The following is a 22,267-nucleotide window of genomic DNA, read 5'->3' on the forward strand; positions in this document are numbered from 1 at the left end:
GAGCCCATGTGATGGTCTGAACAGCTGAATTATTTGACTCTTTAATACTGTCCCTGATGGGAATCTCACCTACTGAGATGGAAACCAGGTCACTCAGGCTGGAGAAGGTCTCTGGCCACAATGCAAATAACAGATTTAGATGTATTTTCATTGCTTACTAGTCTGGCAGTTTGGGAATGGTGGTTCTTCACCCTACATGGTGCTGTCTAAGCATAAACTCATGCCTCTTTTTTTTCCTTCCTCTGGTGTAGGATCACTACGACTGGGGCTTGCGTGCCATTAAGTCAGTGCTAGTTGTTGCTGGCTCCCTCAAGCGAGATGACCCAGAGCGACCCGAAGACCGGGTTCTGATGCGCTCTCTTCGTGACTTCAACATCCCCAAGATTGTGACGGATGATGTGCCGGTGTTTATGGGGCTGATTGGGGATCTATTCCCCGCACTGGATGTGCCTCGGAAGCGTGACCTGAATTTTGAGTCGTTTGTGAGGCAGGCTGTGCTGGACCTCCGGCTGCAGGCTGAGGACAACTTTGTGCTCAAAGTAAGACCAAGAGATCTTCTGCTACACCCACATCGCCATCAAATCATTTGGGTTTTCTCAAACAGCTTTGCTTCTACAAAGAGAGCTCTGCACAGCATTGTCCTTGCAGGCAGATCTCGCTGGAGGGCAGTCAGCTGTGCTGGGTCTGAGGCAGTTGCACCTGCTCCTGAAGTCAGCACTGGATCAGTCTCTGGGCTTCCAAAGGGGCCAACTTTTGTAGGCTCATGAAAGTGTAGCCCCTGGAGAGCAGGGCCTCATCAGGTGGTGGTTGTCAAGTATAAACAGCGCTGAAAGTTTATCTGCAGGCTGAGGATTTCACCCATTGTGATTAGAGTGGCTGGACCAAACTCAATTGTCAAATCTGCTTGTGTCTCAGGGTCACGTCTTTCTAAAGAGGTGGCCCAGTGGGACCTATTTGATAGACCTGAACTTCAGTTTGGCATCTTTGTCTAAAATTTGGGAGTGTTTTTCTCAGGTGGTGCAGCTGGAGGAGTTGCTGACGGTCCGGCACTCTGTCTGCGTGGTGGGTAACGCGGGCACGGGCAAGTCTCAGGTGATGAGATCCCTGAACAGGACTTACCAGATAATGAAGCGACGTCCTGTCTGGACAGACCTCAACCCCAAGGCAGTCACCAATGATGAGCTCTTTGGCATCATTAACCCAGCAACAAGAGAATGGAAAGACGGTAAATGTCATTTCATGTCTGAAATATGTAGATAAAGACGGGTATTTTTAATGAATTTCCCGAGCAGCAGCAGGGTGACTGGTTCTTCATGTGCAGGTCTGAGAGCCCAGGTGCTTGTCTGCTGCCTACAGCCACATGACAGTTTGTTGTTGAAAGGATACACAGGATGTTTTAGCTCTTTGATCTTCACATGGGAAATACAGCATAAGCCTACTTGATCCTATTGCCCTAAGAATAATTTTAATGCCCATTAATACCAACACTTACCAGTTCCTAAGTGGGGCAGGCAGTTTTTGGGAGTTGGCTGGACCAGTGATGGAAGAGATGTCCCTCCTGCACTGTGGTGTGCACTGGGACCCCAAAAAATGTCCCATCCCCAGGTTTTCATTGCTGATAGCACGCACAGCAGCCTTAACGTCAGTTTTTCCACTCAGTATGGCTGCCCGATCTCTGTAGCACACCAGCGTTTGCCAAGCTGTTGATCCTGCTTACTCCTGAGGAACATTTCAAACTTGCTGGAAGATTACAGAGAATCTGGAGTGGAAATGTTGGGTTGTGACTGATACATAAAGGCAGCTTCGATTTACGTGTGCGGCGGGTTGGGGAGGTGTGGGGGAGGTGAGGGAAGACATTACCATGAATCATCCACAGCAGCAGATGAGCTGCCACCCACCTCCCCTGGCCCCGCCATGGACCCTTCCCGACCCCCTGCTTTGCTCCAATGCCAGGTTAATTTCTTTCTAATTGTAATTAGGGAGCCTAAATCAAAGTGGCAGAGGGACGTGCAGGGTGCAGCCTGAACTGTGCAGACTGGCTGCAGCAGTGGCTGCAGATCGAGGGCAGCGGTGACACCGAACAGCAGGAGGGACATTTTACAGGTGACTGTCCAGTGGTTTCTGGCCTGCGATGGTTTAAATGAAATAGTGGCACTCCTCCCTGAGCTTTCAAGGCAGATATTTTCTGCAGTAACCATTCCTGAAAATGTTGTTTCATGTTGTCAAAGACCAGCAAGGCAATCTCCACCACAGCCTAGCAAGAGGTGACCTGTTCCCTTACAGATCAGCCCCTGCTTTTCCGCTCCCCAGTTTTATCCTGTCACATTATCAGAAGTTGAAAAGGTCCTACATGTTAGGTGGTAAAAGGTCCCATATGGGAATCCCAAAAGTGTTCTTTGCAGAACAAAACTCTTCTTTTAAACCCCAAGAGAGCCGTGTGCTGTGGATGCACAAGGTCGGGACAGAGGCGCTTTCCTCTCCCCGCTGCCGCGGTGTATCCGAGGGAAGCCCTGATGCCCTGAGACAGCAACTGTTTCTGATGCTAATAATGTCGGAGTGGTTCCCAAGGCGTGTGTCCAACACGTAAGGAACTGGCTGGAGGCAGAGGCGCTGAAGCGTTATTTTTGTTGACCCAGTCTCGGGATCACACACCTGTTCCAGGTGAGCCGTTCTGCATTTGCTGAGCACAAGCTTTGTCTTCAGTCAGATGGTGCCACTAGCTGTTCCTGATCTGGATCACAAAGAAATAGCTTGTCCTGGAGAAAAAAAGAAAAAAAAAAGAGTTCTTGTCACAATTCACTGGAAGAGAGGCTTTTTTTTAATGTTTGCCTGATGTTTTTTCATGAAGACCAGCATCTCCCGAGGTATTTTCACATGTAGAGGAGAGCAATAGTTTTGTGGAGTTTTCATTTGCTCTGCAGTGCTGCTGCTCTATTCCCAGCCTTCGTGGTCTTCTTAACATTCATTATTTACTCCCCTTGAGACTCTGTATCCTCTCTCTCCTTGATTTTACCAACATTTTGTTCTGTCATTCAATGTCATTCTGTGCTTGTTCTCCCCTCAGTCTCACTAAAGCCATGACCCAGCGTTTAATGCATCTTGATTGCCCTGATATACTTTGAGCCACAAAAAAATATTTATAAGGATTTCCTAGGCATATTCAGGTGGTTTTCTCTGCATTGTATAACTCATGCCGCCTTTTGCCTTTGAGTAGCTACTCTACATTTTTCTTATCCCTTATGATTCTCGGTGGGAATGAAGCTCGTGCGTAGGTCTGCAATCATTTTCAGTAGTGATAACTGATAACCCTTTTTTCACTTTAAAGCAAACTAGAACCGTATTGTGATATAGTAATATTTACGTATAGGCACATAGAGTTTTGCATGTTTGAGAGGAAAGCATTAATTAGAGTAATTTTTACTGTGTTGCTGGAGAAAACCGTTAGAGCAGGTGTCAAGTTCAGTGTTCATCACCATCTTCCTGTCACCCTCCCAGGCCTGTTTTCATCAATCATGCGAGAGCTGGCCAACATCACGCATGACGGTCCCAAGTGGATGGTGCTAGATGGAGATATTGATCCAATGTGGATTGAGTCTCTTAATACTGTGATGGATGATAATAAGGTAATGAATATAAGTTAAAGAAGGAGATATTCTTTGACTGCATGGCATCTTTCAGCCTAAAAATGCAGATGCTGAAATAACACCTCCTAGAATAATGCGGTTGTGTTTCTTCAGATACACCAAACAATATCACATATAGAAAATGGTGCATGAGGGGAAATAGCTCAAATCATGGTTTCATTGTAATTTCCCTTCCTGGAACTGGGCTCATGGATAATCACAGATGTCCTGATTGTAACTCCAGGCCCTTCAAAAATAGGGTGGGGTCATAATTCCACACCTTTTTCCGCCGCTCGAAGGGAGTGCTGTTCCTTTGAGTCATGGAAGACAGTTCTACTACCTGCTGGAAATCAGCTGCATTCCCTCAAGGAACTGTGCTGGCAGCAACCAAGCTTTTTAGTGCAAAGTGCTGAATGCTTTTCATTCCTGTTCCTGGGGAAGATGTCATTCTGTCTGTCTGTCTGCCCAATGCAGGTGCTGACCCTGGCGAGCAATGAGAGAATCCCTCTGAACCCAACGATGCGGTTGGTGTTTGAGATCAGCCACCTGCGCACAGCCACCCCAGCAACCGTGTCCCGAGCGGGTGAGTCCTGGCCTGAGCTCCGCACTGGGATTTGCCGTGAACCCAGGAGGATCTAGTGCCATTAACCAGTCTTCTGTTGGCCAACTTGACTCCTGTTGCAAGTACCCAACCTGAGATCACAGCGGCCGTGGGTGGACAGGGCAGGTTTCTGACAGACAAACTGAGGATCCTGACCCCAAATGCACATGTGGAGCTGTCATCATCCTGGAGATTTACCCAGAGCACTCTGACTGTTGGTGGGTGATCATGGCTTCAGCGTTGCTGAGTGCTCCTGTTGTGCAAAGCCCTTTGGATGGACTTTATGAGGAGAAGGACAGTATCTGTCTCAAAGAGTTCTTGATCTTCTGAAGAAGTGCATGAAGTATGGGAGAAGGGAATGGAGGTGTCCCCTAGTTTTACACATGGGGAAATGGGGCCCAGAGCAATGAAACTGCTCAGACAAGACAATGTTCTGAATTTAGGGCAAGGTCATGAAAAGCGCCGTGGTTTCAAGGGTGAAGTTTCTTCACTGTTCATGTTTCTACTCTGCAGTGGGGCAGGAAAAGGGGGCAGGTAATGGGACGTCCCATCATATTTGATAGGGTTTTAGTTGTGTGAAAGTACCTGGTAAACTCTGCTGGAAGAAAGGAACAGTTTCTGCTATGTCTTTACTGTATGTTCTCTCTTACCCTGGGCCTAAAGGGATCCTGTACATCAACCCGTCGGATCTGGGCTGGAATCCTCCAGTGAGCAGCTGGATCGACAGGCGAGAGATCCAGTCCGAAAGAGCCAACCTGACCGTTTTGTTTGATAAGTACCTGCCCATTTGCCTGGACACCCTCAGAACAAGGTACCATCTGATGAGTGATTGTGTCACCCGTGGTGAGGGCATGGGGACACCTGCCACTGTCCAGCCCAGCTGTGCTGCGCTGGGTTGTGCTGCACATGATCCTCCTTGCCCCTGGAAGCCCTGAGCATCATTGGCTTAAGCTCAGAGAACCAGCAGGGCGAGGTGGGCAAAGTGACGCTCCTGCCTGTATCGTGTTGGTCAGATCTGGTTTTCATCTGATTTTGATTTGATTTTTATTGTATTTCCTGTATCAACTCTCTATCTCTTGGAAAATAATTCCGGCAGATCCCAAAGAGAAAGCTTTTCAGCCTCCTGATGTGTCAGGCTAGACCTGAGCCCACTCCACAAGTTATTTTTCATTAAGAACTTGGGTATTTGGAAGGGTCCTAGTGCTTCTTGGCTTGATTTGGCTTTAAAGCAGTGTCCACAGGGAAGTCATGTGGTTCTTGCTTATCATCATGTGAAACCATTCTCTTTCTCATACTGTGGTGAGGACTGGCCAAAGTAGAGTCCCAGAAAACTTAAGGGAGCATCTCCCATCCTCTACTTGCTTCCTATAGTTGCACTTTCCTTTAAAAACAAAAGAAAAATCAGTGAGCATGGGAGATGTCAGCCAAAAGGGGGATGTGTCAGAAGGGTCTGGAATCAGGACTTAAACATTGTGCTAGGGAACTTCTCTCTGTGGGACCAAGTTGGTTTTGACTGTTGGTAGCAAAGTCAATCGGACGTTTCCCATTCTGTTTGCTGAACATTGTCTCAGAGCGTGAAATCCACGGGATTAGCTGCAGGCAACCCTGAGCTGAGTGTTTTGGTAGCTTGCTTAATTCAGAAATCGTAGAACCAACCTTTCAAATAGCTATAATTACTTTATGGAGGACTTCAGTGCAGCTACAATATTAGTTTGGAATTCTGTAAGTGTAGCTTAAATGAATGTAAAATGGCAAGATGAAAGGGTTTATTTTATTACTCCTCTATTTGACCGCTTTTGAACTCATCGTGCTCGCAGGAAATCATTGCCTTTAGCAAGTCTTCCATTCTGCTTCTTTCAAGAAGATCAAAGTTTTAAAATGCTTGAAACTTCTGATTATTGTTATTACTTGTATATGTGCCGGTGCCAGCGGGTCTGAGTGTGAGAATGGGTGTTCTCTTTATTGTACCTGGGAATAGGACACGTACCGCTGACAAGCAGAATGCCAGTATTCTGAAAGAGCATTTCTAGTCTTCCTGGGTTGTGATGGACGTATTGCTTTCTAATTTCCATCCCTTAGATTTAAGAAGATTATTCCCATTCCTGAACAGAGTATGGTTCAGATGTTGTGCTACCTCCTTGAATGTCTCCTGGCAGAGGAGAACACACCTCCTGACTGTGCCAAGGAGCTTTATGAACTTTACTTTGTCTTTGCTGCCGTCTGGGCCTTTGGTGGATCAATGTTTCGAGATCAGGTAAGACGGAAGATGCCTCTTCAGCATCTTTCACACAGTTTGTTTGTGTGGTTTTGTGTTGTTTTGATTTCTTCATACTTTCTGAAACATAGTGCTATGCCAGTAATGCTGTTTTCCTGGGGCTCTCATATAGGTGATAATAAACTAGAAACACAACAATTCCTTTTACGAAAGGCCTCGTTATCCAGGGTGTAACACCACCGGAGAACAGCTGAGGGGTCAGTGGTAAAGGTGGAGGGATGTTTGCTTATGCAGATGCATTTCACTGGGGAGAAACATAAGGTTAACTTATAGAAGCCTGTGGATGTGCATAATGTGATCAAATTAAGACTGATTTATCAGATGGATGTATCAGTGGAGCAGTCTTTCAGCCTTCTGACTGCACAGGTAGACGTGCTACATAACACAAACCAGCCGGTGTTTTGTCACCAGGGCAGAGCAGAGCCGGAGGAACAACCTCCCTTGACCTGCTGGTCATACTTTTCCTAAGGCACCCCAGGTGCCATTGACTTTCGTGGCCACAGGGGCACACCTACTCTTGGGTGGTTGCATCCCCTAGTCAGAGGACGCCTTATCCTCAGATCTAAAGTGTGTAGTCCTGATGTCTGGGTCTGCCCACACTGCACTGCTGTCAAGGGCTTGGAGATCCACGTCTGATCTCCGCTGGGCTTGTGTCAAACTCTGTGTTGTCTGGACTATGCGGGAGGTCTCTCCACGAATGTAACACCAGACACCCCTCCCCAGCTCGGGTGGAGGCACTGCCGTTCTTGATGGCTGCTCAAGTGCTCCCAGGGGTCTCTTTGTGTGTTTTCATGTACCTTAACGCCAGACCTAGAGTGTCTGCTGGTCTCTTCAGATTTGCTCCATGCCAAGGATCAGATGCTTCAGGAAGTGCTGAACAACACAGCTCAAGCTCAGCTGGGTGCTCACTTGGTGCCATCACACCTTGTGACCATTGAATGACCTGTGCGAGACCAGCTTCCTTGGTCCTTGTGGAGCCTCCATTTCCCATGTGCCAGCTGGGAAATACTCAGCCTTAGTGTTGCCAGTCTAGGATGACTTAAAGAAACAAAACAAAACACAGTAAAGCCTGGGAAGCACTACTTGTCTTTGCTTCAGCAGTACAAGCGCAAGTATGCTGGTGTGCGGTGCTGTGGCAGCTGGCCGCTGTGTTCCCCATGCCGCACAGTCAGTCTCGGGTGCATCAGGCCGGGCTCCTGCCTGCGGTAGTGGCTCTGGGTGGGCTGCAGGAGCAGCTGCAGGCACAGCGACCCTCCGGGAGGCTCCGCCGGGAGCCTGGCTGTGCGTTACTGCCCGCGATGCTCTGTAAATGTCAGAGCTGAGAGTGCGAGGACACAGCAGTCCGAGCAATGGGGAGCCTGATGAAAAATGATCCAATATAAAATCTGTTTATTGCTTTCCACCGAAGGTGCCCTTCGCGCTGACCTTTCGCGGCCGAAATGTCAGGAGAAACAGTCTGGGAGGCTTCCCACTACTCGGTGCTTGTTGGTGGGTAGCGGGGCCCCTGTATAAAAACAGATGATAGATTTGCCATTTCCTGGCTCTGAAATTAGCGGTAATCCATATGGGGTTTTTATTAAGGAAGTGGTTTGAATTCCACACCGTTCTGGCAATAGAGCTGGGGCTGGAGTGGCTCCGTTTAACCGCGGGGTCAGGGAGGGCGGGCAGCGCGGCACAGCGCGCTTGCAGGCGGTTTGGCTGTGCGGGGTAAGGGCACCCTTGTGGGAAAGCTTTTAGCAGCCACGCACGTCCCGCTCCACTGCGGGCGACTCTGCTGCCGCTGCTGAGGAGTTATAACAACAGGAGAATGGAGAATTACAGGGATTCTGCCTCTCTGAATAGCACGAGTCTGCAAAATCGTGGATACTGTTAATGTGTTTTTCAAATCCACTGGTCTTTTGAGGGACTGTGGCTCAGGAGGCTTTATGGAGGACACTTGGTTCAGTTCAGCAACAAACCCAGGTTTCCTTATGGAGGCCGAGCAGCCTATGGACAATGTGTTGGTGACCCCACATTGTATGGCTATGGGGAGGAGAGACCCGCAGACACCCCAGGAACAAACTGTGCTGTTAAAACGGGCTAAATGATGCGTCCGGTATTTCACAAACATCTTTCTCACAGCAATTTTCCTCTCCTCCTCCCCTCCACCTCTCTCCAGTTCCCATTGTCCACATGGGAAGGTGTTTGGGCAGAATGGCTGGCCCAATGTCATACAGGAGACCTAGGGCAGAGGAGGGGACTAAGCACATTTGGTGAGTCCTGACCCAGCATCTAAAGCAAAACTGTCACCCCAGTTGAAAAAATTCAGATGCTCCAAAATCTCCATGTGTAGAAAGATACAATGGGGAAAAGCAAGGAAACGGGTGCTTTGAGGGGAATGTGGCAGCGCAGAATCACGGCGGGGTCAGAGGGGCAGACCCTCGCTGCTGCTTTGGTACGCTGGTGTCTGCAGTCCTGCTTGTCTGAAACGTTGTGGCTTGAAAAGAAGCCAGAAGACAACAACTCACTCTGAATAGAGTGGTGTGATTGATGAGGAAAGGCTTTGGTACGCATGCTGTGACTGACCATGAGCACAGATGTAGACGGATGTTGTGTCCTTGTCTGTTGGAAGAAGTAGGCACCAAGAATCAATCAAGTGGTCTGTTTAGTCATAGGCACGTATTTCTCTTTTTCAAATTGATCCATCTATCTAGTCTCAGACATACCAAGAGTGATCAACACAGAGGATGAATTATTTAGATGAATAAATAGGACTGATGAGCAGAAATGAAGAAAATGAAAAATTAGGCTTAATAGCAGGAAAAATGATAAGAACTTTATGCTGTGGAATATATTTTAAGGACTAATCCCGCTCTGGTGGACTGGGATAGATAACATTCTCCATTACTAATTAATTGATCCAGATTAGTGTATTTTCTCCACTTTTTGTCTTATAGCTTGTGGACTACAGAGTGGAGTTCAGCAAGTGGTGGGTGGCAGAATTCAAGACTATCAAGTTTCCCTCTCAGGGCACAGTCTTTGACTTCTACATTGATCCAGAAACGAAGAAGTTTGAACCTTGGTCTAAACTTATTCCTCAGTTTGAATTTGATCCAGAAATGCCCTTACAGGTATGTGAACCTTGCACGTGTTTTGTCTGGGAAGAGCACATGCATTTTAGTGACTGTATGCAGGCATTTCAATTGAAGTCTCCTTCGAGGTCAAGCACTTCATAATAAGAATGGCGTTCCGTCCTGGTTTTGTTAAAAACAAGTTTCTCTTTTAGTGAATTTGCCTGTCAGGTAAAACCTTCATATCAGCTGCGTTTTCCTGGAGAACCAGATCCATGTTTTGGTAAACACAGCAATGGAATGTGAGGTTATTGATAAGGACAGATTCGCATCTCGCGAGAGGGGCAATGAGAAACAGGTGACCAAGAAACTGACAAACAGAGTATAACATCCCATTCACGTGAATACTTCATATAAAAGTGGGAGATCACGAGGATCTCGTCCATTTTGCTTATGGCCGAGATTAGGAGAGGACCTTGCTGGTCGTCCCTGCGAACTGAGGCCTCATGACAGACTGAATCCAGCTCCGGTTGGCTGCACCGTCCAGTCCAGGACTTCAGGTGCCAGCTCTGCAGTTGCTGGGGCTTTCAAGATTGGTTTTGTATATTTTGTATTATTTTCTCTATTCTTATTAGTAGCATTAGTAAAACATCTTTAATTTTTCCAATTCTCTTCTATCTATCCTTCTTTCCCTCCCAATCACCTGTCCTGAGTGGGAATGGGGGAGAGAGAGGGGCTGAAGGTGGGGGAGAGGGGGCTAACAACACATCTGCCATGGTTGTATTGTCACCCCACAATCAAAACCCTTGACACATTCTTTATGAAGTACAACTCAATTACCCATCTTTCTTTACTGTACTTTGACTGTGAAGACTCATCCTCCATCCATCTTCCAGAGCTGAGTGATGTACATGAGGCGCAGGCTCAGAGACACCTATGAGCCAGGGCTGGTGTGCCCAGGGTGCGGGATGGAGGTGCGTTTGGCCTGCAGAGAGAAGCAGGATGTGGGACAACGTAGTGACAAAGTCCCTGAGACACCATCTCGTCATTCTGCGTGGCTGAAAATAGGGTTGTTTATATGATTTGGACGAAAAATGAGAGTTGCTGCAGGTAGTGAATTGCGTTTGCCAGCTATGCCTTTCTTTCCTTTTAGAGGTGCCCCAGTGAGCAGATGACTTGTAAAAATTGTTACCATTTTAGCAAAATGTGTGTTTGCGGGGAGATCCAGATGTTGCTCTCAGCATCCCGCTGTCATTGTTTCGTCTGTACAGATAGTTTGACTTGAATGGTTGGTAGCAGTGTATTGTTCCCTTCCTAGCGCCATCTAGAAACTCAGGTCACCGCACTCATTCCTGGCTCTCCCAGTTTGATGTCTCCTCAGAACATGGCAGTGGGGTGGTGCCACAGATGGGTACACTTACCTGCTCGTTTTGCCCCTCTCAGGCTTGCCTGGTGCCCACCACCGAGACGGTCCGTGTGCGGTACTTCATGGACAGGCTCCTGGAGCGCCGGCGCCCCGTGATGCTGGTGGGCAACGCCGGCACGGGGAAGTCTGTGCTGGTGGGGGACAAGCTCTGCTCACTGGATACGGACGCCTATGTGGTGAAGAAGGTCCCGTTTAACTACTACACCACCTCTGCCATGCTGCAAGGTAAGACAATGGCTGAGATGTGGGACTTCTGCCTGGCAGGTCACCAAATTCCTGGGGTGTCCGTCGGGGTTTGGAGCCGGGTGTGCACTGTGGGCACTGCACTGGCACCCACTGACTCTTAAATCCCACTGTGAAACTCACTGGTCCGCAGACTCCTGGTTTTATGGAAAATGGCATTTCCCAACATGAGGGATTGAATTCTGAACACCACGACTCTGGTTCAGGGCTGTGCAAAGCACACACTTAAATCTGCTGCTGTTCTCTACAGCACACAGCTCGTACTTGACTTGAGGTGTGTCTTTAATACGCTTGAATTTAAGCCCGTGCTGAATAGAATGGGTTGCTTGGCTGGGATCTAAGCTGTCCTCAGAGTGCAATGATGGGAATTGCATCCCAGTTGTCAGTGAGGACAGTGCTAATGGGGATGTGCAGGTGCTGCTGGTTCCTGGGCTGTCCCCCGCATCCTGATGCAGCCCCGTGTGCTCCCACGGAGCGGGTGCCACATCCCACCGCCCCAGGGGACACGGCTGCTGACCCTGGGAGGCTCTGACCTGGGGAAGCCCATGAGAATATCTTTGATGAGGATTTTGGCACATCAGTGAAAGATGAAGTTTGAGACCAGGATAAGGTCAGTTCTGCTGTGTAGTCTTTTCACAGATGAAGAGAAAGAGGGAATTGTTGAAAAGTGACTCATTTTGGAATGGTATTTTCACTTTCAGTTGACCTAAAGAGAGAGGATAATTTTCTACATGTATTTATTAATCAGGAATGAAACAACCTTGCTTGTTTTGAGTTGAACAACAGCTGTGGGTCACTGTAAACCAAAATAACTTCCTTTATGGAGTTTGGTCTGACCCAAGTGTCCTGAAATCCCTTTACTCCCTCTACAGGACCAGCACCAGTGAGACCAAGGTTTTAACCTTCACCATGTGGGTTTTTCCTGGCCAGGTGGCCCTGGGGCGAACACGCTCACGGCCATGAGCATCACAGCCCCTGTCTGTGCTCTGCTGGGCTCCCGACACTGCAGATGTTTTAAGGAAGGTGTCAGAGTTTAAAGTTGCCCTGTGGGACTGATCCACTCGCAGAGGTGACAGCACAGGCTCAGCCCACGCTGTGTCACCTGGGGCTGTGTCGTGGAGTCACGGCAGCTTTCTGGGGCAGGTCTGAAGGGTTTTGGGTCTTGCTAGTGTGTGATGGCTGCAGTCTCCCTCCTCCCTCCCAGGTGCCCCTTTGCTTTTTTCCCTGTGTTGGGGTCTCTGCAAAATGCCCTTGAGCTGCTAAATGGGCTGAGCTGTCTGGCTGGCTGGCTGTCTGTCTGTCTGTCTGTCTCTCTGTCCAGCTGCCTGGGTGGGGGACAAAGATGCTGAGGGACCTAGAGATTCTTTCTTATGGGGAGAGACTGAGAGCTCTGGGGCTGTTGAGCTGGAGAAGAGAAGCTGAGAGGGATCTGATCAATGGGATCAATATCTCAGGGTGGCTGTCAGAGGATGGACCAGAGTCTGTTCAGTGGTGCCCAGCGCCAGGGTGAGGGGCAGCGGGCACAGACTGAAACACAGGAGGCTCCATCTGAACATGAGCAGAAACTTGTTTGCTGGGAGGTGCCAGAGCCTGGCCCAGGCTGCCCAGAGCGGGTGTGGAGTCTCCTTCTCTGAGACATTGAAACCCGCCTGGACCCACCTGTGTGATCTGCTCTGTGACCCTGCGTGAGCAGGGCTTGGACTGGGGGATCTGCAGAGGTCCCTTCAGCCCAACCAGCCTGGGATCCTGTGATTCTGTGAATGTGCAGCCGTTTGTCTCCAGCTGGATGGGCGAGTGTGTGCAGGTGTTATTTGTACAGGCAGACCTGGCACCGTGTCCCTGGTCATGAGCTGTGGGCTGAGTCAGTGATTTTCTTCCCCTGCACAGAGGAGCAAGTTGTCTTGTGTGTGGATGAAGATGTGGTGGTGAGATTTGCATTGAGAAGCATGATTTATACTGCTTGGCCTGGATCCCTGCTGCTCATTTTTTAGAGTTAATTTGTCCCTTTTTGTGTAGTTTGTCACTTGGCTGCTTTATTCTTTTCCCCAGCAGGCACATCTTTAAATTTGTAAAACATGGGCACAAAGTAATTTTGGATTTTTTCTTACTTAAAAAAGATCCTAACCTGAGTTCCAGTAGTTCCTTAGACAAGGTGCCTGTTGCTGCAGAGATGTATAAGATGCAGCCCTTAGGGGAAGCAGAGTTGTTGTTCAACCCATCCCTGCATCCTGTGGCTTCCAGAAGCGCCGTGTGCACAGGGGTTAAAAGGAGCCCAACACTCTCTGCCTGAACCTGGGGCCAGTTTGGGGATTTTCTGTAGTTTATTGTGACTAAATACCACATTCTGTGGCATTTGCCCTGGGCCTCGCTCTGCTTCGTGCCCTCTTGGGCCTCTGCCCCTCCATCAGATGTAGCCCTGACTTCTGTCATTCAGAGAAATTGCAATAAATCTTGTGGTTTTTTTGTTTGGGTTCTTTTTTTCCCTCTCCCTTGCTCACCAACCAGAAGGTACGAGGTGTCCAGACTGTTTCTTTGAGGTGCTGGTTTGAGTATGTGTCAGGATCTCACACAGACACACCGCCCCTTATTATTATTGTGAGATACGGCTTTGAATTAAAATACCACTTCCACGAACATGTCACTTGATCCCCAGTAATTGCATTTCAGTGTGATGAATCTCTTGCATACTTGTTTAACCTCAAAAAGGGCTGATTTTATCTGTTAATTAGGGACTAATTAAATTTAAATTAAATGCTTATTTGAAACACTTAATTTAACTTGCTACCAGAAATTTCAAATATTGTGGTTTTATTGAACGGGGAGAGAGGCTCCGCTGAGGAAAGATTCATCATTTTTCGTAGCACAATCCATTCCTTTGTGCAGCAACTGTCTGTGACAAGAAATCAGCTGCGTTTTGAGTGGTGAGCAAGGCGAGCTGTCTGCAGTGCACCCAAGCAGGAAAACCCAGCGTTTTGAAAGGTCTGTGATCTGAAACAAACCAACGGAATGTAAATCTTCCTTAACAACTTTTGCACGTGATAATAAATGGCTTAAAAAAACTCCCAGTCCCGTTTACATTTGCCAGTCTTCCCTAATTACAAAGAATTGCTACTTACCGTGTGCTGCTTTATAGCACCTTATAGGTCTGTTGCCAACCCAAAACTGCTAATGAAACAAATTCTTCGAGTAAGCACAGGGCAGAAAACCCACCCGGGGTCTGGGCAGAGGAGCGTTGCTTCCGTTTGCTTTTCCACTTACTGAGACAGTAAAGGTTGCCTGGGCTGCAATGAGAGGAATCAATAACCTATAGAACATGATGTGCAGCGACGTGGGGTGATTTTTATTAAATATCAGCCCAGGATTATAAATATTCCCCACGTTTTATGAGCTAGAGCAACATATGACCCCAGCCTTCTGCTAAAACAAATTAAAGTCTTCCAAGGCTTTGAAATGCGAAACTGTTCTCTCCGTGCTTTCCTTTGCGTGTGCGTGACCCTACTTGAAACCAGGTGGTAATTTGACAGCTCGTGTTGGAATTAAGTCTTGTCACATTATCTGGAGGGTTGGGTAACGCTGGTGAGAAGATCAGGGAACTTATGATTATTTGATGCATTTAAATAAAAGTGTCATGTTGGTTGTTCTGAAGATGTCCAGGAATTTGGCCCTGAGATCGCCTATTTTTGTCTAACAGGGTAAAAGATGCATATATTCACAAAACCAGCAGCTTTGCTCGTGGGCTTCTGTGCCCACAGCATCCATCTGCCTTTCTCCATCGCAGCGCCCAGTGCCTGCTGCCCTGGCCACGCTGCAGTTGCCGCATCGCCGGGGCAGGCAGCAGGGGATGCTCACTGCTCTGGCACAGCCACCTCTGCAAGCAAGATTTCGTTTAAAAAATTATGCAGAAGAGATTCAAAAGGCTTTATCTTGCATGAAAAGCTGTTGTTTGCTCTGAGGTAGACATGTTTTGTAGCAGACGAAGTTTGTTGTATTTTTGTTTGGAAGGAAGAGTTGAGAGCTTTCTGATTTAAGTCAAACCAAAGTGCTGACCAAGGGTCCCTGCAGGGCTCCCAGCTGCACTGTAGAATCATAGAATCAGTTTGGTTGGAAGAGACCTTCAGGATCATCGAGTCCAACCGTAACCCAGCTCTAGCACTCTAGTGCCTGAGAACCTCATCTCCACGTCTGTCCAACCCTCCAGGGATGGTGACTCCAGCACTGCCCTGGGCAGCCTGTTCCAATGCCCCACAGCCCTTTGGGGAAGAAATTGTTCCCCAGATCCAGCCTCAGCCTCCCCTGGTGCAACTTGAGACCATTTCCTCTGCTCCTGGCGCTTGTTCCTGGGGAGCAGAGCCCGACCCCCCTGGCTCCAAGCTCCTTTCAGGCAGTTCAGAGATCAGAAGGTCTCCCCTCAGCTCCTGTTCTCCAGCTGAACCCCCAGGCCCCTCAGCTGCTCCTCATACAGCTGCAGCTGGGGGACATCTCAGCTCCTTGAGGGGCCGCTGTAGCTACACACAGCACAGCATTGAGCTGGGCTGAGAAATCATTTTTATTTTGCAGCAGTTGCTCTCCCAGTAGATGAGCTTTGCACCTCTGCCTCCCTACAGGTATGCTTGAGAAACCTCTGGAGAAAAAGGCTGGTAGGAATTATGGCCCTCCAGGTACCAAGAAGCTCGTGTACTTCATTGATGATCTCAACATGCCCGAGGTGGACGCTTACGGGACAGTGCAGCCCCATACGCTGATCCGGCAGCACCTGGACTACGGCCACTGGTAGGAGCCTGCTTGGGCTTGGTTGTCGGAGACCTTTTTGTTCAGCTCCAGTGCTGGGGAGTGGGTTTGAGAGAATCCCAAAGCGTGGGTCCCTCTTCCCATTGCATACTGCTGGGCTAGAGCTGGTTGGGAGGCTCTGGGTGAACTGAGAGTTGAGCACCCTCAGGGCTTCCCCTGTCCCCAGCAAACAAATTCACTTAGAATCACAAAACGTCCTGAGCTGGAAGGGACCCGCAAGGATCATCGAGTCCAGCTCCTGTCCCTGCACAGGACAACCCCACAGTTCACACCGTGTGTCCGAGGACGTTGTCCATCGCTTCTTTAATACCGCTTGATTGCTTACTCATAGCTGGGTTGAGAGGAGCTTTGCTCTGCTCTTGCTGTGGCTTGTGACTGTGGTCCCAGTGCAAAGCCTGCGAGGGGAGCGCGATGCTCGGCCTTGCTGCCCCGCGACGCTGAGAGCAGAGGCGGCTGTGGATTTGGCCTCAGCTGGGGTGAACCCCCCTGCTGTGAGCACCTAACATTGTCTTCTGTCAGGCAGCAGCAAACAACCATTATCTAGGCAGAGGTGATTTGAAGGAAAAGCAGTGACTGTTTTGGAAGGAGATTGGTGTGTTTTACACTTTAGCCAGCAGCTCTGTGTGGGACATGAATATTTGCATCTCTCCACAGGGAATACAGGGCAGGGACGCATTGCAATTTCCACTCTCCTCAGCTGTGTGCATGCCTGAGCTCTGCCAAAAGCTTCCGAGGAACAGAGACAGTGGAGCGGAGGCAGAAATCTTGGGCTGTGGGTGTCAGGGAAGTCAGGCAGATAGAGGGTGAGGGAGCTGCGAGGGAGCGTTGGAGGCACAAGGGGCTGCAGCGAGGAGTAGGGGGATGCAGTGAGGCGCAGAGGGATGCAACGAGGTGTGGGGGATGGAGTGAGGCATGGGGGATGCAGCGAGGTGCGGTGGGATGCAGCAACGTACAGGGGATGCAGCGAGGTGCGGTGGGATGCAGCAACGTACAGGGGATGCAGCGAGGTGCGGGGGGATGCAGCAACGTACAGGGGATGCAGCGAGGTGCGGGGGGATGCAGCAACGTACAGGGGATGCAGCGAGGTGCGGTGGGATGCAGCAACGTACAGGGGATGCAGCGAGGTGCGGGCGGATGCAGCAACGTACAGGGGATGCAGCGAGGTGCGGGCGGATGCAGCAACGTACAGGGGATGCAGCGAGGTGCGGGGGGATGCAGCAACGTACAGGGGATGCAGCGAGGTGCGGTGGGATGCAGCAACGTACAGGGGATGCAGCGAGGTGCGGGCGGATGCAGCAACGTACAGGGGATGCAGCGAGGTGCGGCGGGATGCAGCAACGTGCAGGGGATGCAGCGAGGTGCGGTGGGATGCAGCAACGTACAGGGGATGCAGCGAGGTGCGGGGGGATGCAGCAACGTACAGGGGATGCAGCGAGGTGCGGGGGGATGCAGCAACGTACAGGGGATGCAGCGAGGTGCGGGGGGATGCAGCAACGTACAGGGGATGCAGCGAGGTGCGGTGGGATGCAGCAACGTACAGGGGATGCAGCGAGGTGCGGGGGGATGCAGCAACGTACAGGGGATGCAGCGAGGTGCGGGCGGATGCAGCAACGTACAGGGGATGCAGCGAGGTGCGGGGGGATGCAGCAACGTACAGGGGATGCAGCGAGGTGCGGGGGGATGCAGCAACGTACAGGGGATGCAGCGAGGTGCGGGGGGATGCAGCAACGTACAGGGGATGCAGCGAGGTGCGGGCGGATGCAGCAACGTACAGGGGATGCAGCGAGGTGCGGGGGGATGCAGCAACGTACAGGGGATGCAGCGAGGTGCGGGCGGATGCAGCAACGTACAGGGGATGCAGCGAGGTGCGGGGGGATGCAGCAACGTACAGGGGATGCAGCGAGGTGCGGGCGGATGCAGCAACGTACAGGGGATGCAGCGAGGTGCGGGGGGATGCAGCAACGTACAGGGGATGCAGCGAGGTGCGGGCGGATGCAGCAACGTACAGGGGATGCAGCGAGGTGCGGGGGGATGCAGCAACGTACAGGGGATGCAGCGAGGTGCGGGCGGATGCAGCAACGTACAGGGGATGCAGCGAGGTGCGGGGGGATGCAGCAACGTACAGGGGATGCAGCGAGGTGCGGGCGGATGCAGCAACGTACAGGGGATGCAGCGAGGTGCGGGGGGATGCAGCAACGTACAGGGGATGCAGCGAGGTGCGGGCGGATGCAGCAACGTACAGGGGATGCAGCGAGGTGCGGGGGGATGCAGCAACGTACAGGGGATGCAGCGAGGTGCGGGCGGATGCAGCAACGTACAGGGGATGCAGCGAGGTGCGGGGGGATGCAGCAACGTACAGGGGATGCAGCGAGGTGCGGGCGGATGCAGCAACGTACAGGGGATGCAGCGAGGTGCGGGGGGATGCAGCAACGTACAGGGGATGCAGCGAGGTGCGGGCGGATGCAGCAACGTACAGGGGATGCAGCGAGGTGCGGGCGGATGCAGCAACGTACAGGGGATGCAGCGAGGTGCGGGCGGATGCAGCATGCCATGGGTCCCCTCCCAGACACATCGAGGCCTTCTGCCCATGTGCTCAGCAGTGCCCACTGGGCACTGTATTGCATGCAGGAAGTTATCATCTCACCAATATAATAGGCTCAGGTAGGATCTCTCAGCAAAGCATATTTTATTAACGATTTTGCAAGGTCGGGTGTTCCACCTAAAGGTAGGCACACAAAACAGGGCAAAAAGCCACTGCTTATATCCACCCCTAATCCCAACTGCAAATTCCCTCCCCAGTTCCCCGTTGGTTGGGTACGGCAGGGTTTACAGACTACCTGACACTTCCTAGCTGCCCAGGCTCAGTTTACCTGTCTCACGACTCCATTCTAATAACCCTTCCCATTATTTCTTTATTTTCATTGAAGGTGTGTTTTCTTGACTGTCTGAATTTTAACCACTGGAATGGTTTTCAATTCCTCCACACCCGCTCTGGGCAGCCTGGGCCAGGCTCTGGCACCTCCCAGCAAACAAGTTTCTGCTCATGTTCAGATGGAGCCTCCTGTGTTTCAGTCTGTGCCCGCTGCCCCTCACCCTGGTGCTGGGCACCACTGAACAGAGTCTGGTCCATCCTCTGACACCCACCCTGAGATATTGATCCCATTGATCAGATCCCTCTCAGCTTCTCTTCTCCAGCTCAACAGCCCCAGCTCTCTCAGTTTCTTGTCACAAGAAAGGTGCTCCAGATCCCTTAGCATCTTTGTAGCCACCGCTGGACTCTCTCCAGTAATTCCTTGTCCTTCTTAAACCAGGGAGCCCAGGACTCCCTGTCCTCCCCCGGCAGCAGCAGCCTGCTGACCCTTGTCATGTCCCACCTGGCGCTATGGTTGGGGGAAGTGTGACTGAGATTTGTCAGTCCCCTGGGTTGGAAAAAAGTACATACAATCCTGAAGGTCCACAAACAAAAGACCTTTATTTTTTGTAGCTTGGTCCAATTGGCAAATGACTCAGTGGCAGAAGGATTTATGTTACTTAAGCTCAATCGATAAACAGTTTAGCAGCGAAAAGATTCACATGAAAGAGTTTTGTGGCACAAGTGGGGCTCTAAACCTTATGTTACTGTATTACTCACAAAAAGGAAGGCAAAGAAATAGGAATATAGGAAGGAAAGAGAGAGGAAGAAAAGAAGGGGAAAGGAAGGGGGAAGGAAAAGGAAAGGGAAAGGAAAGGTCTCACCACCCTTAGGGCTCCGTGGTGTGTTTGAGGGGTTTGTAGTCTCAGGTCCAGTTCCTATGCAGGAATGCTTGGGTCTGTAGTCAGGGTTCAGCACCCTGTGGTGTGTGGTTCGGTTCCCGTGGTCAGCCCGGTGGGTGGAAGGGTCCCCAGGGTGGCACCCTGCCCGTGCTGGCACAGGTTTTATAGGGTTTATAGCCCTCGGGATCACCTGGGCTTTTGTGCAGGCGTCACTGGGGGTGATTGTGGAAGATGGGGGAGGCCCGGAGGGTCTCTCAGCCTGGGCCTTGACACCGTGTCGGGCCTGTCAGCGCACAGGCTGCGTGTCCTTCAACACAGCACTGCCTGTGTCACCCAGCCTTTGTCTGTGGCTGTCACCTCGGCCTTGACATGTAAATCACCATTCACCTGCTCACGATGGCCCGTCTCCCATGACTGGGTGTTGCAGGGCTGGGTTTGCCACAGTGTTTGAGAGTCACCCTTGTAGTCTCTCGCACCCTGTCCCGGGTTGGGATCAAACCAGAGACACTCCTGCTGTTTTCTGCCATTTCCATGCAAGTGAAGAGTATGGCCCAGGGGCTTTGCTCAGTGCTTATTACTGATAGAAATATTAGCTACAGGTTGTTGAAGCTGAAGGATTTCCACCAGGAGCAGGACTCGCGTGTGCCAGGCCGTGTACAGATAGGCCGGCAACCTGGGCCTGGGCCTCATCTTGGCAAGACGCAGAATTTGACCCCCTGAAGACAAGCGGCCTCTGGCAGCCCAGGGACACGTACTGAGAGAGGCAGTGGCCGTGGTCACTGTGCTGCTGCTTGTGTTTTGCCCGAAGGTACGACCGGACCAAGCTGTCGCTGAAGGAGATCACGAACGTGCAGTATGTGTCGTGCATGAACCCGACGGCGGGGAGCTTCACCATCAACCCTCGGCTGCAGGTAAAGCCCTGCACAACGGCAGGTGCATCGCTGGGTTTATTTTGGGGTGGATCATTTAAACGTGAGGTTAGAGGACAACCACTGGCAGATCCTGCTGTTGTTTTATCAGTACAAATGGCACGAATCTGTCGAGTGACTGTGATTCCTAATAGTGAAGCACCGAACTGGGTCCCTTATTCCCTTGTTTGTTTTTCCTCGCATTCTGCAGCTCCGTCAGAGGAGGAAGTCAAAAGTTGCCAGCCAGCTTAACACCTACTTTCAGGACAACCTTCTGGTCCATACAGGCAGATTTTGCCTTCATTTAGCTCGTATTTAGCTCTGAAGCATGGTGCATTAACGGCGCCTGCTTTCCAGAATTGTCTGATGCAGCTGTCAGTAAAAAGAGGTGTGGGGGAGAAACCCAAACGAAGAAAACAGACAAAACTAAAAAAAAACCCAAGCCACACCAAAACACAACAACAACAAAAACCCCAACAAACCCCAAACCAAGCAACCAAACAAAACCAACAAAACAAAGAACACCAAAACCAACCAACCAACCAAATCCCCCCAAAAACCTAACCGAACAAAAAAACCCCAAGCCAAACAAAAAGCAGTTCAAGCGCTGCTGATAACAGAAGATTTGGGAAGAGATCTTAAACATTAGACTTTGATTTTTGGGAGCTGCCAACCGATGGAGGGACTGGGTAGCAGTGAGCAAAATTCATTTCATCATGGAGAAACCTAATGACCAGAGTCAGCTTGGACCCTGGCTCCTCTTCAGCAAGGTGTGGAGTTAAAATGAAGTGTCCCATGGGCAACTTTGCAAGTTCCAAATTAGTAAAGAGGTCCTCTGGGAGATGGCACCTTCCAGGGGCTGCTCTTAATAGAGACAGTGACTGGGCTTTGTCAGAGGTCGGTGGGACCTTCAGAGCCCTTTGGCTCTTCAATGGACTGCACTTCCAGTGTAGCATTGGTGAGATGCAGTTGAAAATCCCTGGTTTAGTGAGCAGAGTGATGTCACTTCCCACCTGAGCTCTGCTGGCAAACTGGGAGAGGGAAATAACCTTGTTCAGGTGGACTGCAAATCAGAGAATCATAGAACAACCCAGGTTGGAAGGGACCTCAAAAGATCATCTGGTCCAGCATTTCATGGGAAAGGGAGCCTAGATGAGATTATCACAGCAAATCCCCAAGGGCATTTTGCTTGAAAGGTGTTTTTCTACCTCTCTGACCTTTCCATGCCTTCCTTTCTCTCCCTCAGCGTCACTTCTGTGTCTTCGCGCTGTCCATCCCTGGGCAGGATGCCTTGTCCAGGATCTATAGCACCATTTTAACGCAGCACCTGACAAGTGGAAATTTCTCGGGGGCTGTGCAAAAATCAGCTCAGCAGCTGATTGCCCTTGCCCTGGGACTGCACCAGAAAGTAGCCGCTACATTCCTTCCAACAGCCATCAAGTTCCACTACATTTTCAACTTGAGAGACTTCTCCAATATCTTCCAAGTAAGTGCAGTTGCTGTCCTGTGGGACTTGAAGCTTGTCCCGATGCTACAAGAGGCTGCGGAGCTGTGTTCCTCTAGCTCTGGTGGGCAGAATGCAGTCTCCTACCTAAAAATG

The 22,267-nt window shown here is 50.3% G+C and overlaps 1 protein-coding gene across 18 annotated transcripts in view; it reads left to right on the top strand.

Annotated features, from left to right (window-relative positions):
• The window catches only part of LOC139825460 (dynein axonemal heavy chain 9-like), a 184,354-nt gene that overhangs the window by 8,385 nt on the left and 153,702 nt on the right, over nt 1-22,267 (top strand). For all 18 annotated transcript variants that reach the window (XR_011742077.1, XR_011742073.1, XR_011742079.1 and 15 more), the window contains 11 exons: nt 252-539; nt 1,015-1,225; nt 3,496-3,623; nt 4,098-4,206; nt 4,888-5,035; nt 6,304-6,478; nt 9,436-9,609; nt 10,993-11,200; nt 15,823-15,988; nt 20,568-20,670; nt 21,914-22,153. Coding sequence is in view for 6 of the 18 variants with exons in the window: in XM_071817656.1 (XP_071673757.1) it covers nt 252-539; nt 1,015-1,225; nt 3,496-3,623; nt 4,098-4,206; nt 4,888-5,035; nt 6,304-6,478; nt 9,436-9,609; nt 10,993-11,200; nt 15,823-15,988; nt 20,568-20,670; nt 21,914-22,153 (1,950 nt within the window). In the remaining 12 variants the exon portion in view is untranslated. The remainder of the gene's footprint in view (nt 1-251; nt 540-1,014; nt 1,226-3,495; nt 3,624-4,097; nt 4,207-4,887; nt 5,036-6,303; nt 6,479-9,435; nt 9,610-10,992; nt 11,201-15,822; nt 15,989-20,567; nt 20,671-21,913; nt 22,154-22,267) is intronic.

The sequence above is a fragment of the Patagioenas fasciata genome, chromosome 21, assembly GCF_037038585.1.
Source record: "Patagioenas fasciata isolate bPatFas1 chromosome 21, bPatFas1.hap1, whole genome shotgun sequence".
In the NCBI taxonomy this organism is placed as follows: domain Eukaryota; kingdom Metazoa; phylum Chordata; class Aves; order Columbiformes; family Columbidae; genus Patagioenas; species Patagioenas fasciata.